Source organism: Martes martes (assembly GCF_963455335.1).
Source record: "Martes martes genome assembly, chromosome: 2".
Lineage (NCBI taxonomy): Eukaryota > Metazoa > Chordata > Mammalia > Carnivora > Mustelidae > Martes > Martes martes.
The window spans coordinates 179189826-179202532 of record NC_137889.1 but is presented as its reverse complement, the minus strand read 5'-3'; the positions used below and the strand labels follow the sequence as shown (position 1 = coordinate 179202532).

At 34.4% G+C, this 12707-nt stretch overlaps 1 protein-coding gene across 2 annotated transcripts in view; it reads right to left on the bottom strand.

The window, feature by feature from the left end:
- The window catches only part of SLAIN2 (SLAIN motif family member 2), an 89176-nt gene that overhangs the window by 33114 nt on the left and 43355 nt on the right, over window positions 1–12707 (bottom strand). For both annotated transcript variants that reach the window (XM_080796933.1, XM_080796934.1), the window contains exons 3-6: window positions 9772–9936; window positions 7335–7496; window positions 3445–3804; window positions 2866–3003 (exon numbers count right to left, since the gene is read on the bottom strand). In XM_080796933.1, coding sequence (XP_080653059.1) covers window positions 2866–3003; window positions 3445–3804; window positions 7335–7496; window positions 9772–9936 — 825 coding nt within the window. The remainder of the gene's footprint in view (window positions 1–2865; window positions 3004–3444; window positions 3805–7334; window positions 7497–9771; window positions 9937–12707) is intronic.

Sequence of the window (12707 nt, the reverse complement as noted above, 5' to 3'; positions counted from 1 at the left end):
TATCGATCAGAGATATATGTAAAATTTTAAGAAAAGTAAGTACATTACAAAATATAATGTTAATTTTAAACAAAAGGCTTTACAATATTTTTATAAAATAAGCTTAAGTTTTAAACTTGGTAAAATTCTGGATTTACCTTTTTCCAAAAATATTTTTGGACTAGTGTGATTTTACATTAAAATAAGTATTTGTGGCATTTTAATTGTAAATAAGCTTCACTATAGTTTCAAATATAAAAATAAACAAGTATATGAAATTGACAAAAAAAAAAGGATGGTACCTCGCTTTCTCTTTTGCTTATATACTGTCCATATATTGAAATATACCACTATGAAACTGCATACATATTTTCTACTTAAAAGTAAATTGGTGATTAGAATCTCATTATTTTTCCCTACATATTTTCTTTAATTATCAATTTCTGGGGAAAAAGAAAAAAATAATTCACCTAAAAAAATTCTAGGGAATCAGTAGGTAAAGAAGGCAAGTAATTAACACAAAGTTTAAGATATGGTCAATATATTTTTTTCTATTAACATTTTTATCCTAGGTTCTCAACCTTTTATATTTTCTTCTATTTCTGTGAATAATTTTTTTTATTTCCATATAGCTTTGAGGTGCTAGAGTAGTTCAAATAAAGAACATACATGAGGGCATCAGAGAACAATCCTGAGTAAAGAACTGGTACTGAGAATTTATTGACTATGGTAAAGAGAATATAGATATAGCTAGTTTTAACAAAGAGCTGCGAAGCTGTCTCTGGAGATACAAAGTTTTGAGAAATTGAGAACTTAACATTCAAACTAAGCACAAAAGGACAAATATAAATGATGTTTTGGATTATCTGTGCATAGGCTATAAAAGTGTAGCTTGTAATATGCATGATTTTTATTGCTTAATCTTAATGATACAAAATTTTCTTTCCTGTTGTATTAACATTGTGCACTGTCTTTTGTTTCAGGAAAATATACCAAGGAGGAAAAAACCAGACAATGTCCTCAAGGGTCAAACTGACCTAATTTGTAGACTTAAAGGCACAAAAGTTATCATTCACCATTTTGATAGAATTTAGAGTTCAAATTGCAACTTTATTTTTATTTTTAATGTTCTGTGATTCCCTATTTTTCATACCAATTATGAGTATGCCATTTGAGTATCATAATGGCACTCTTACATAGTCTGTAAGACCTGGAATACCGTTTAAATTTTAACTTGGTTCAAAAACATGTTGCACACATCCAGCTGAGTAAATGAAGTACACAAATCTCTGTGTAATAATTTTCCACAGTGCCTTAAATTTTAGGGCTCATCTTACCAAAAAAACAGACAATAATTCTGGACTATTTTTAAATCTTAGTTCTAAACCATAAATGTGACAAATCTTGCTAGGTGGACTTGGATTCTTGAGCACATGGGTGTGAATCCTAACGTGCCACCTATAAGCCATATGATCAAAGATAAGTTATTCAACAATTCAAAGGTCCTATTTCCTAATTTGCAAAATGTGTTAATAATTGTACCTACTTCACAGAATTGTTGTGAGGATTAAACAGGAATATATATGTATGGTACAGCACAACATGAGTTTCTGTAATGTAAGTAATATCATATACAACTAGAAAATAAGGAAAATGTATTGATGTTATCACAAAAATCATTTGTGATAAAAATACATAAATGTATTTTATTATTTTATTTTAATGCATTTATTATTAATTTATTATTATTATTATTTATGTATTTAAAAACATAAATGTATTTTTTCCTGGCCTGTTTATTTTTGAGTCACCAAGTAACAGCTGCTTAATACAAAATACATAAAGTCAGCTAAATATAATAGAGCCAAGAAAGAATGTAAGGGAATTAAAAAATAATCGAACGCTTTCAAAGTAGTACTATTCAATAAACAAGTTACATAAATGAATAATCAATAACCTCATGTTTGTGCTACTTCTTCACAGCTCTGAAGAAATGAAGGAGCACATCACAGCTACCACTTCAACCGGTGACATAATGTGCCACAAAGGAATGGAGTCTATCAGACTATAAGACTGATGCGAGCTATGGGATACAAAGGGTGCATATTGAGCATTTCTAAAATTATAGAACTGTGATAGTTTGTTTAAACCTGACTGGATTACATGCTCTTATCTACTGTAGTTAACCAGTAACACTCTTTGGAAAGTGTTCAATTCATTGTTCATCACCTTGTACACGAAAGTACACAGTATCCATCTATTCCCTTATCACTTCTTGGCTCAGTCTGGCTCCTTTGTCTTAGAAGTTCTTTCTGCATGATTCTTTCTGATCTTTGTTTATGTTGCGATGTCTTCTTCATTCGACAGACTCAGCTCTTCCTTTCCATCAAGTTACCTTCAACTTTTTTTTTTAATGAAGTTCTATATTTGCTGGAGTATTTATTTTAGTCACTGAAAATTTAACATGCTTCTGATTATGCTAGTACTTTTTGCAGGATCATTATTGCTTTTTATTCATGTTCTAGTAAGAAAGCTCCTTGGGTTTTAAGTTGTCTGTTCCAGGACTATTTCCCACAAAAACTTGTCATTTTTTAATGTGTCGGTTTCTAAGGAATACACACACACACACACACACACACACTTAACCAGTAGACTTTGCTTATTTTAAAATTCTGGAGAGACCAAAGTTTCATTCAGATACAAGTATTGATACAAGTGGGTATCTTATAGGAACAAATTTTAAATTTTAATATAGCTATTCTCTTAGAGCAATGAATAATTACTGTATTTTACTGTAGATATGGTTTAATATAGCTATTCAGCACAAAATTACTACCTATTTATTTTCACTTTCCTTTAAATAACTGGTACAATAAAGGTACTTACTGGCTGAAGCCTGAGGTTGCATGCGAGGTATTCCTCCATTTGGCACTTGAAAATTTGAGTCACTTCTGCTGCTTTTCACTGAGTCAACTTGTGTACTAGATGGTCGGGACAGGTTTGGAAGACTACGTCTTAGTTTTTCTGTAACAACAGAATTTAATGAAAAAAAAAATCAAACCATTCTTTTAGATGAAGAAAGAGTTAAAATATTAATTGGCAATCAAAACCTGAATTCTTTATTTAAGCATTCAGCAGATTTTAGAAGAGTTAGTAGGAAGTACATGTCTTATAACAACTCAACCCAGGTTCTATAAATGGGTAGAACAAAACCTTTAAAAAGAGCCAGAAATCAATTAAATAAAAATCTACATACAGACCACTTCATGAGTAGGACAAAGCAATACTAACATAATCAAGTAAAATTCACTTTCTTCTTTATTTGTGTATTGATTCACTAGTAATAAAACAGTAAACTGACTAAACTTTTGATCTATTTGTCTGAAATAACAAAACCCTGGTAAAAATTTGTGTTACATACTGAAATACGAAGGAAAACTGTTTCTCCAGAAAGATTCTAATTACCTTCATTTTTAACACTGCTTGTCTGTAGATCTGTGGGATGACCCTGAAGTGAAAGGCGAGGTTGCTGTAAGCGGCTAATCATAGGCTGTGGGGACACTCTACTATATTCTATTCCCCGAGCAGGAGATCGTGAACGAGGTGAATTTCTGGGTGACTGCTTAGGTGATGGTCGAGGTGAATTGCGTGGTGATGGTGAAAACCTGTTAACAGCAGGGTATACTGCATGATGCATATTGTCATCTTCATCATCTAAACTTTGCGCATCAAGTTCCTGATCACTAAAAGTACCCCGCCTTGTAGAATTGCAAGATGAACCAGAACTGCGCCGAGATGTGGTGGCTGCATACTCTTGACGGAGACCTGACAATAATGAATGTGTTATTTCATTTCTTTAGGTATATTTTTAAACATTTAAATATTTTTGAAGTTTAAAAACAAAAGAATACCATTGAGAGATTCAAATAGGGTATAAAGTGTAAAAGAAAACTCCCTTTCTACTTGAATCATCTTAGACATTCTCCCATATGCCTAACACATTCAAAAGATTATTTTTAAATTGAATGAAAATTCTATAAACTTTTGCCCAATCCAACATTTTCTTCTTAAATCTGAAATCTATAGTACAGGTAGAATGATAAACTTGAAAATATTCCTACTCCTAAAGACAATAATCGAAATTTGAGATTGACATTTAAGAAATATTAAGGGAAAATAATTACTGTGCAACCAATGAAAAGAATACACCAGTGGATAAATAAACTCCCTGGATACTTAATTCTTTGAATTGATGTTATTGATGAAGGAAACTTCTATCTCACCCTCAGGAATTCAATACTTGGGCATAAATGAATTTCAATTGCTTCACGACCCAAGACTTCAGTAAAACAAGCTTAAATTCTAAGTCATCAAGTACAAATTTTCAAAGGGCTCCCCTATGTATCCTGACATCTCCAGAAACACCCAAGGAACCTTAGGCCCTTCAAATAGTATAAAAACTTCTGGAAAAAAACAAATGTTGATATATATTCAATGAAGAAAAATATTACTATTCAAGAAAAGTACAGAATTTAGTTAATATTTTGAGCAAGTCCTGCTATAACTATGGACAACCTAATTTAAAGATCTCTACTATTATATAGTAGTATTCAAACTTTTAAGATGGGTACTCATACACAGATAGTTCTATCGATACGGTACCCAAAGAAGTGGGTGAGAATCACACCAGGAAATCTGTAAAACTACAGATTCCTGGGGCCTATCTGGTCCTTCACTTAAGCCACAAGTTTCACTAGTAACCAACAAGTTACTTAGTGTCTCACTACAGCAAACACAGCATTAAAGACACCTAACAAAAGACAGCAGACCAGTGAAAAGCACTGTTTTACAAAGAAAAACACAGATCCCAAAGCAGGTCCTCCAGTACTAGGGGATCCTAAGGAAGCAACAATGTCTATGGGATCGTGTTTTTCTCATATTAAAAATAAGGGGGCTGGGGCACCTGGGTGGCTCAGTGGGTTAAGCCTCTGCCTTTGGCTCAGGTCATGATCTCAGAGTCCTGGGATCGAGCCCCGTGTCAGGCTCTCTGCTTAGTGGAGAGCCTGCTTCCCCCTCTCTCCCTGCCTGCCTCTCTGCCTACTTGTGATCTCTGTCAAGTAAATAAATAAAATCTTAAAAAAAAAGGGGGGGGGGCTCAACCAGGCAACAGCCAAAATCTGTAATTCTACATTTCTGTTAAACACACACACACACACACACACACACAAACAGGGCGCCTGGGGTGGCTTAGCTGGTTAAGCCACTGCCTTCGGCTTGGGTGATGATCCCAGAGTCCTAGGATCGAGTCCCACATCAGGATCCCAGTTCCCTGGAAGTCTGCTTTTCCCTCTGACCTTCTCCCCTACATGCTCTCTCTTTCTCTCTCTCAAATAAATAAAATCTTAAAAAAAAACCACACACACGCACACACAAAAAACCCCCCAAACAAACAAAAAAACCCTGAAGAAACGATACTTTAAAACATTTGCTTAAAAAAAAAAAATCACTTGTTTAAAAAACAAAACAAAACAAAACAAAACAGGCATTTGAAGGTGGTATAGGGCACATTTTTAGCATCTTTTTTTTTTATTCACCAGAAAAAGAAATATTTGTGCAGGGGGATGGCTTAAAAAGAATAATTAAAGTAAGGCTAAAATTTATTTTACTTGTTACCAAAACACAGTAAGAAAGTAAAAGCAAATAGCTGGTTGAGTTGCTAACAAAATCCTGGGGTCTAAAAAGTCAGAGTTCAGAGAGGAAATGAGACAATTAACTCTAAGTTATAGTGAGGAAGCATTCTTTATTCTTTGACATCCCTGACAAAAACTAGCCTCTCACTAGCTGACAACACCAGTCTCAGTGAGGAGTTATATATAATTACAGAAGAAAAAAGAGTACCATATTATTAGTTTCTAGGGCTTAAGATAAATAAAGCAAGCCAAATCTTTCTGTTTTTCTATGAGAAGTAGTGTAAAAATGGGAAATGAATCAGTAGGATAACATTCTGCAGTTTCTTAATAAATGTTATAGTTTAATAAAACTACGTATTTATATAAAGGGGCCTAATGTAGAAAGCATTTCATTAAATTATAGCAATGCTCCATATTACCCTTAGTCAGCTGTCAACACTCTGAAATGTATACTTCAAGAATCTTTTCATTGTAAAGATTAAAGGGGTCACTTTAGAGAGATCGCTTGCTTCAGAGTTAAGCTTGCGGTATTTTATGATAAAATGTATAGTCAAACCATAATACTTTACTGAAAACATAAAACAATCCCATCCTCCCTAAAAGCCTTTTAAAAATTTGTACCATTATCAGTACAATTAGGTGAGGATATTTCACATGTTCAACTTTTCCTGTTTCTTCAGGTTGAGAATCCTTTTATGATCTCCTGAGAATGACACTGTGATTTTCTCAGTCTGATTATTTTCACTTACTCTTTTCATTCCTAATCTTTATTTACTCACGTTTTGTGTACTGAAAAATTTTTTTAAATCTTTTATACACAAATATGAAATGTGCAACTATATAAATAAGAATGAATTGCCATTTCCATTAAAAAGAAATGTAGAGGCAATAAAAATACTCTCACCACCATCTTAAAATGAAAGCCAGGGCATCCATAAACCCTTAATATAGTATGAAAAATTCTGTGCACATGTGCATTTTGGGATGGCAAGGGATATAATTTTTATTGGATTCTCAAAGGTATCTGTGACCTAAGAAGTCGCAAGGACCACTCTGCAGCAAAACAAGATGATAGGCTTCACTTCATTTAATGTCATAATTCCAATTTTCTCATAAAGGTCTTTTTTTTGTAGTCTCGATCATATATTCTGAGATTATGCCCCCAAGGGGGAATAATTGGTTCTTGGGGTATGAAAAAAATCTTAGGTTACCATAATAATTTGTGGTCCTCACAGTACATAAAGATATGCAGGGTCAATCTGTGGTATTAAAATATCATGCTGGGAGGTGGTAGGCAAAAAGGAAAAAAAATGTCTGAAAAGGCACTCTTGGGGGGCTAATAATGGAAAAAGGTTGAGAAACACTGATCTAGAATAAGAAAACACAAAGTCATAGAGTAATAACTACTCTAGAGAGTTCCTGCACAAAGTAACATGCAGAGTATGGATACCAGTCATTGAAGCAGAGTATTACCTGCCTTTCTTTGCTCCTCACACAAGATGTTCTATGTAAAATGAACTCTGAAAATACGTTAATGAACAAGCAAGTCTATATGTTGAATAAGCCACTGAAATTTCAACATTTGTTACTATTCTTCCACATCTTAAGACCTATTTAATAACCCCAACAAAATTACACCTCAACTTTAACAATTAAAATACTTACTTTCTTCCTGCATCCGAGCTAGAATCTGTACATCGGTTACATCATTTAGCTTATAATTGGATCCAATTGAATCTTCATCTAATTCTGAAGCACTTAACTCACTGTCTATAGAGGATTGAGGGCTGAGTGGAGGATTTCTGTCTGATGAACTTTTCAAATTACCTTAAAAAAAAAAAGATTTGAAATTTGGTTAAACAAAAACTGAATAAACATCTGTTCTAATTAATTTTATATTAAATCTTTGATCCAGTTCACCATTATTCTGTTATGTTTAAAAAATGCCCAAATACTGAAATTAAAAATTGACCTTAGTAAAAATAAAGTGGATGGAGCACCTGGCTGGCTCAGCAGTGGAGTGTATGACTTTTATCTCAGAGTTGTAAATTTGAGCTCCAAGTTGAGTGAAGAGATTACTTAAAAAAACAAAAGGTAAAATCTTAAAAAAAAAAAAAAAAAAAGAATAAAGAGGACTATAGGGTCTCCTTCATATGTTATGGCATAAAAACAAAACATTTTAACTATAAATTATCTATCCTCTTATGAAACAATTAAGCTTTTACCACAGTGCTTGGTAAGTAGGTAGTGTCCAATACATGTTAGAGGATTCCAACTTTTGTAAGACAGCCAGTGGAACTGCTTATAAACAGATGAATTTATGGTGTGTCTTCTCCTCTCAAAGTTACTCGTTAGCAAATACCATTATTTTTTTCCCTGAATAAAAGCATCTACTTTTCCTAACCAAGAAAACTATAATTTGAGGAAAATCAAGATTCCTTAGAGATTTAGGAACAAACCAAAAAAGAACACTATGCTCATTTTTCCTACATTAAGCCATGTTTACAAAATTCCTTTGTCAAACTAGTAATGGGGATCCAAAGAGCCCTCTGAAGTTCAGCAGTGAAGCACAAAGATGGAATAAAGAAAATAAATAGATTTAAAAAAGCATTTAATCACTCAAAACAAAAAGGGATAGAAGACAGGTCAGAGGAATAAAGGATATACTTATTAACTTATAAAATAATAATTTAGTTATAAATAAATGGTTTAAATACTTATTTAGTTATTTTAAATATTTATTTACTTATAAATAATAACTTTTTTCTAAGGAAATGCTTTCATCGGATCATCAACTTCTGGTGAAGCATAAAATCCCAACACTGTTACTAATATTTCTAATACAGACTGATTTGAAATCAATCAATTCCCAGAACTCTTTACCATAAAAGTCAGCTTTCACAGAGTGTTATATGTAATTGATGAATCCCTAAATTCTACACCCAAAACCAACTTTACCATATATGTTAACTAGAATTTAAATAGAAACTTGAAAAGAAAGAAAAAAGTCAGCTCCAACTTGAAAGGACTATAAGTAAGAGTTAATGTGTACATTATGAAGAAGAACACAGTACATATGATAGGAAAAGTACTACAAGGTCAAGCTCAAATAGTGCCCAAATAAAATTCTTTGTATTAAACAAATATTTTTAGGATGCAGTCATGGGTGACATAAATAGCAGCAAGTAACAACTTACATACAAAGTAAACAACAGGATCAAAAGAGTCAACAGACAAGGGAATACACAGGTCAAATATTTGAGGTGGTTAACAATAACCTTAATTTTTAAGGAAGCTGCAGTAATTAGCCATAACAGCAGCAGCAGTAAGAGTTAACCAGGGCCTGAATTCCAAAGAACAGTAAGTTAGAGAGAACATGTCCGTCAGAGAACCACAGTAAACATTCTTTCCCTGAGTTACAGCAGTCTATCCCTCCCCTATCATTTAGGGCTCCACTCTGTCGGCGCATTTCACATATGGCCTTCTACTTCTCCTTAAGTGCAACATCAAAGCTTATTAAATAAAGCTTGAATTGTTTAACAAAATAAGTGAAAATAAGAGCTCTTATTTTTAATGATGCTGGGTGACTCAGTTGATTAAGTGATTGCCTTTTGCTCAAGTCATGATCCCAGGGTCTTGGATCAAGTCCTGCATCCAGCTCCTTGCTCACTGGAGAGTTTGCTTCTCCCTCTGCCCACCACTCCCCCTGCTTGTGTGCTCTCTCTCTCTGACAAAGAAATAAAATCTTAAAAAAGAAAAAAAAAATGGAAAATGCTATTTAAACAAAAAGAGCTCTTATTTTTAGCTTTTACAGCCCAATCAAGCTATTCGGCAAGCATCTATTGGTTAAAAGAATCAAAAGCTTGTTAATCTAACCAAGCAAGATCTACAAACTTTTGAGTACATGCTAAAAAAAACTTCATGGATGTAACCTGGTTTATCTGTATCCCCGGGACCTAGAATAGTACCTGGTGCTCCTTACTGATATTTTCTCTAAGCACTTAAAAGTTTCATAAATAAAAGAACTTGAACAACTGATGATTACGTTATTTTTGAGGTAGGGCAATAAATTCCTTAATTATTCATTTCATTTTCTCCTTACCTGAATTTCCAGGAAGTATTAGCTGTTTGACTATAGGAGGTCGCACTGGGGTTGAGGATGGAGAATTGAAACCACTGCTGTATGGGCTACTTGCATTCGGACTGTAAGGACTTGTGTAACTCATGGAGTTGAAAGGATTATTATATAAATTCTGCCTCTTGAGAGCTGTGTTAATGAGAAGGGGAGAAATCAAATAACTGAGAAAAGTTAACGTTTTACTTAAAAATTTTTCTTATTGGAAAATTCATTTAAGTCATTATCTCAATTTAAATACAGAAACATTCTTATAGTAGCAGGAGGAAATACATCAAATTAGGAATTCCAACAATATATTTCCATTACCTGCAATTGTGCTATGCAAATAAAACAGCAGCTACACCAAACTACAAAAATAATATCACAGGAAGAATATCTTTTCAACAAATTATTAGCCATTAAATTAATTTACTCCTATCTTGTCAGAAAGTTTGTTCCAACTGTATCAACCCTGAATAGCCTTAAAAAATAAGATGAATGAAAAAGTATATTTGCGTTTTCTCATTTTTCTATAACAAGCATGTACTGCAAAGAAAAAGAAAAAAAAAATCATATGAAATGAGATTTAAAAACAGTCTTTCCAGGGGTGCCTGGGTGGTTCAGTCAGTTAAATGTCTGCCTTCAGCTCAGGTCATGATCCCAGGGTCCTGGAATCATCAGGCTCTCTGCTCAGCGGGAAGCCTGTTTCTCCCTCTCACTCTACCTGCTGCACCCCCCTGCTTGTGCTCTTCTGCCCTGACAAATCAATAAATAAAACTTTAAAAATAAATAAATAAATGAATAAGGGACTCCTGGGTGTCTCAGTCAGTTAAGCCTCTGCCTTCAGCTCAGGTCATGATCCCAGGGTCCTGAGATAGAGTCCAGCACCGGGCTCCTTGCTCAGTGGGGAGCCTGCTTCCCCCTCTGCCTGCCGCTCCCCCTGCTTGTGCTCTCTCTTTCTCGCTCTGACAAATAAATAAATAAAAATCTAAAAAAAAAAAAAAAAAGTCTTTCCAAGGTTTGGATTTTTGAAAAAATAATAAAGGAATACTGACTACTTAGACCAGGTTAAGGTCAAACATGTGAGAATTCTTTTTTTTTTTTTTTAAGATTTTATTTATTTATTTGACACAGAGAGAGATATCACAAGTAGGCAGAGAAGCAGGCAGAGAGAAGGAGGGGGGGGAAGCAGGCTCCCTGTGGAGCAGAGAGCCTGATTTGGGGCTTAATCCCAGGACCCTGAGATCATGACCTGAGCCAAAGGCAGAGGCTTAACCCACTGAGCCACCCATGCGCCCCGAGAATTCTCTTTTTAAAAGGAAAAAAGCCTCCCCCAACCCCAGTTTTCTGACCCAAGAATACTTCTGCCAAAAGAGGGAAAAAAATGTATGCTATGCATATAAAATTATAGAAACAGTACCAAAGTAGAACTAAGATACTGAGTGCAATTATATACAAGAAATACACTTAAAATAATATTTATTTCCTCTATTCTAAAATCCATAGCTTATTCAAAACTTCTAACCACTGGCAAAGCAATATGTAGAACATACAGACAAATGTTTTTAAGAGGCTTACAACCAAGTAGTGCAGGCAGAAAAAAACCAGTGATTTCAGGGCAAAATGAAACAAGTACTATCATGAAAGTGTAAGGGGCTGTGGAACTTTTGAGATAAGAGTAATTCATTACAACCGAGAGAAACCAGGTAAGCCTTTTTGGAACGAAGCCCTGGGGCAGTCTTGAAGAGGATGAGCAGCAATGTGATAGACACTGAAAATGAGCAAAGACTGTGCTTTCATCTGTGTTTATAAGAGGAACAAAAGCAGTGCCTTGAAAATACATAATATGTTCAGGGAGAAAGAGTGAGCAATATAGAAAGGTAAAGCACATAGCTGAGGGACAAAACAGGAAAATCCAGCTGGGCTAGGTCACGGAAGTCCTGGAAACTATGGTTAGGAGAATGATGTTTATTCATATCAGTGAATTTTGAGCAAGAGTAATATGATCCAATCACTTTAGGAAGAAAACTGATGGACATTTTTATGTTGAATAGATTGGACTGAACTAGGCAGTAGAAGTGACAAATATAAAAAAGAAAAAAAAAGAGTAAGTATTAAAAACTAGAAGTATCACTAAAGGAAACAAAGTAAGATGTGTCTTTAAAGATTCTGATTTATCTACTGGGAAGAGTGGTGCTTTGGAGAGAAGGAATATATTTTCTGTTTAGATTTTCTGTTTAGTTGGATGATGTAGAAGAAGCTGGACAATGCGATTGTCCATATTCACCATGAGACAACATGCCACACTTTAAACATATTTAGGATGCAGTATGTGCCATGATCTCAGAAATACACATCTGAGCAGAAATTGGGGTGCTAATTTCTCCCCCTTTACTCTTTGATCTCCTTTTAAGCTTATTCTCTTCTATTTGGTTATTTGTTTAATCACCAGCATTTCAAGTCCTCAGCCCTTTTATCTTCTCACTCTATACCATATTCCTTCTCCTAAGAAATCTCATTCACACCCATGACATCAGTTATTATCTGTATTCCAGAAACTCGCCATTATTTATATCTCCAGTCCTAAGCTTTCCTGGTCTTCAGTCCCGTATGTGCTGCCCATTTAATGTCTCCTCTATGGGTCTGGCGAATGCACTTCAGAGCCAACATTTCCAAATTCAAACTCATGATTTTCCCACTAACACTGAATTCTCTTTCTGGATGTATTATCTCAGAATGATTAATAATATTCATGCTGTCACACAAGCTGGAAACCTAGATCACTGTTGATACTTCTCCCAAATGTCCTCAAATCTGGTTCATTCATTTTTCCTACCACATCTTTTCATCTCCACTACCATCAACACACATTGCCCAGCTGTCACTATCAACCCCCCTTAAAAGCACCCTAGATTCATTCA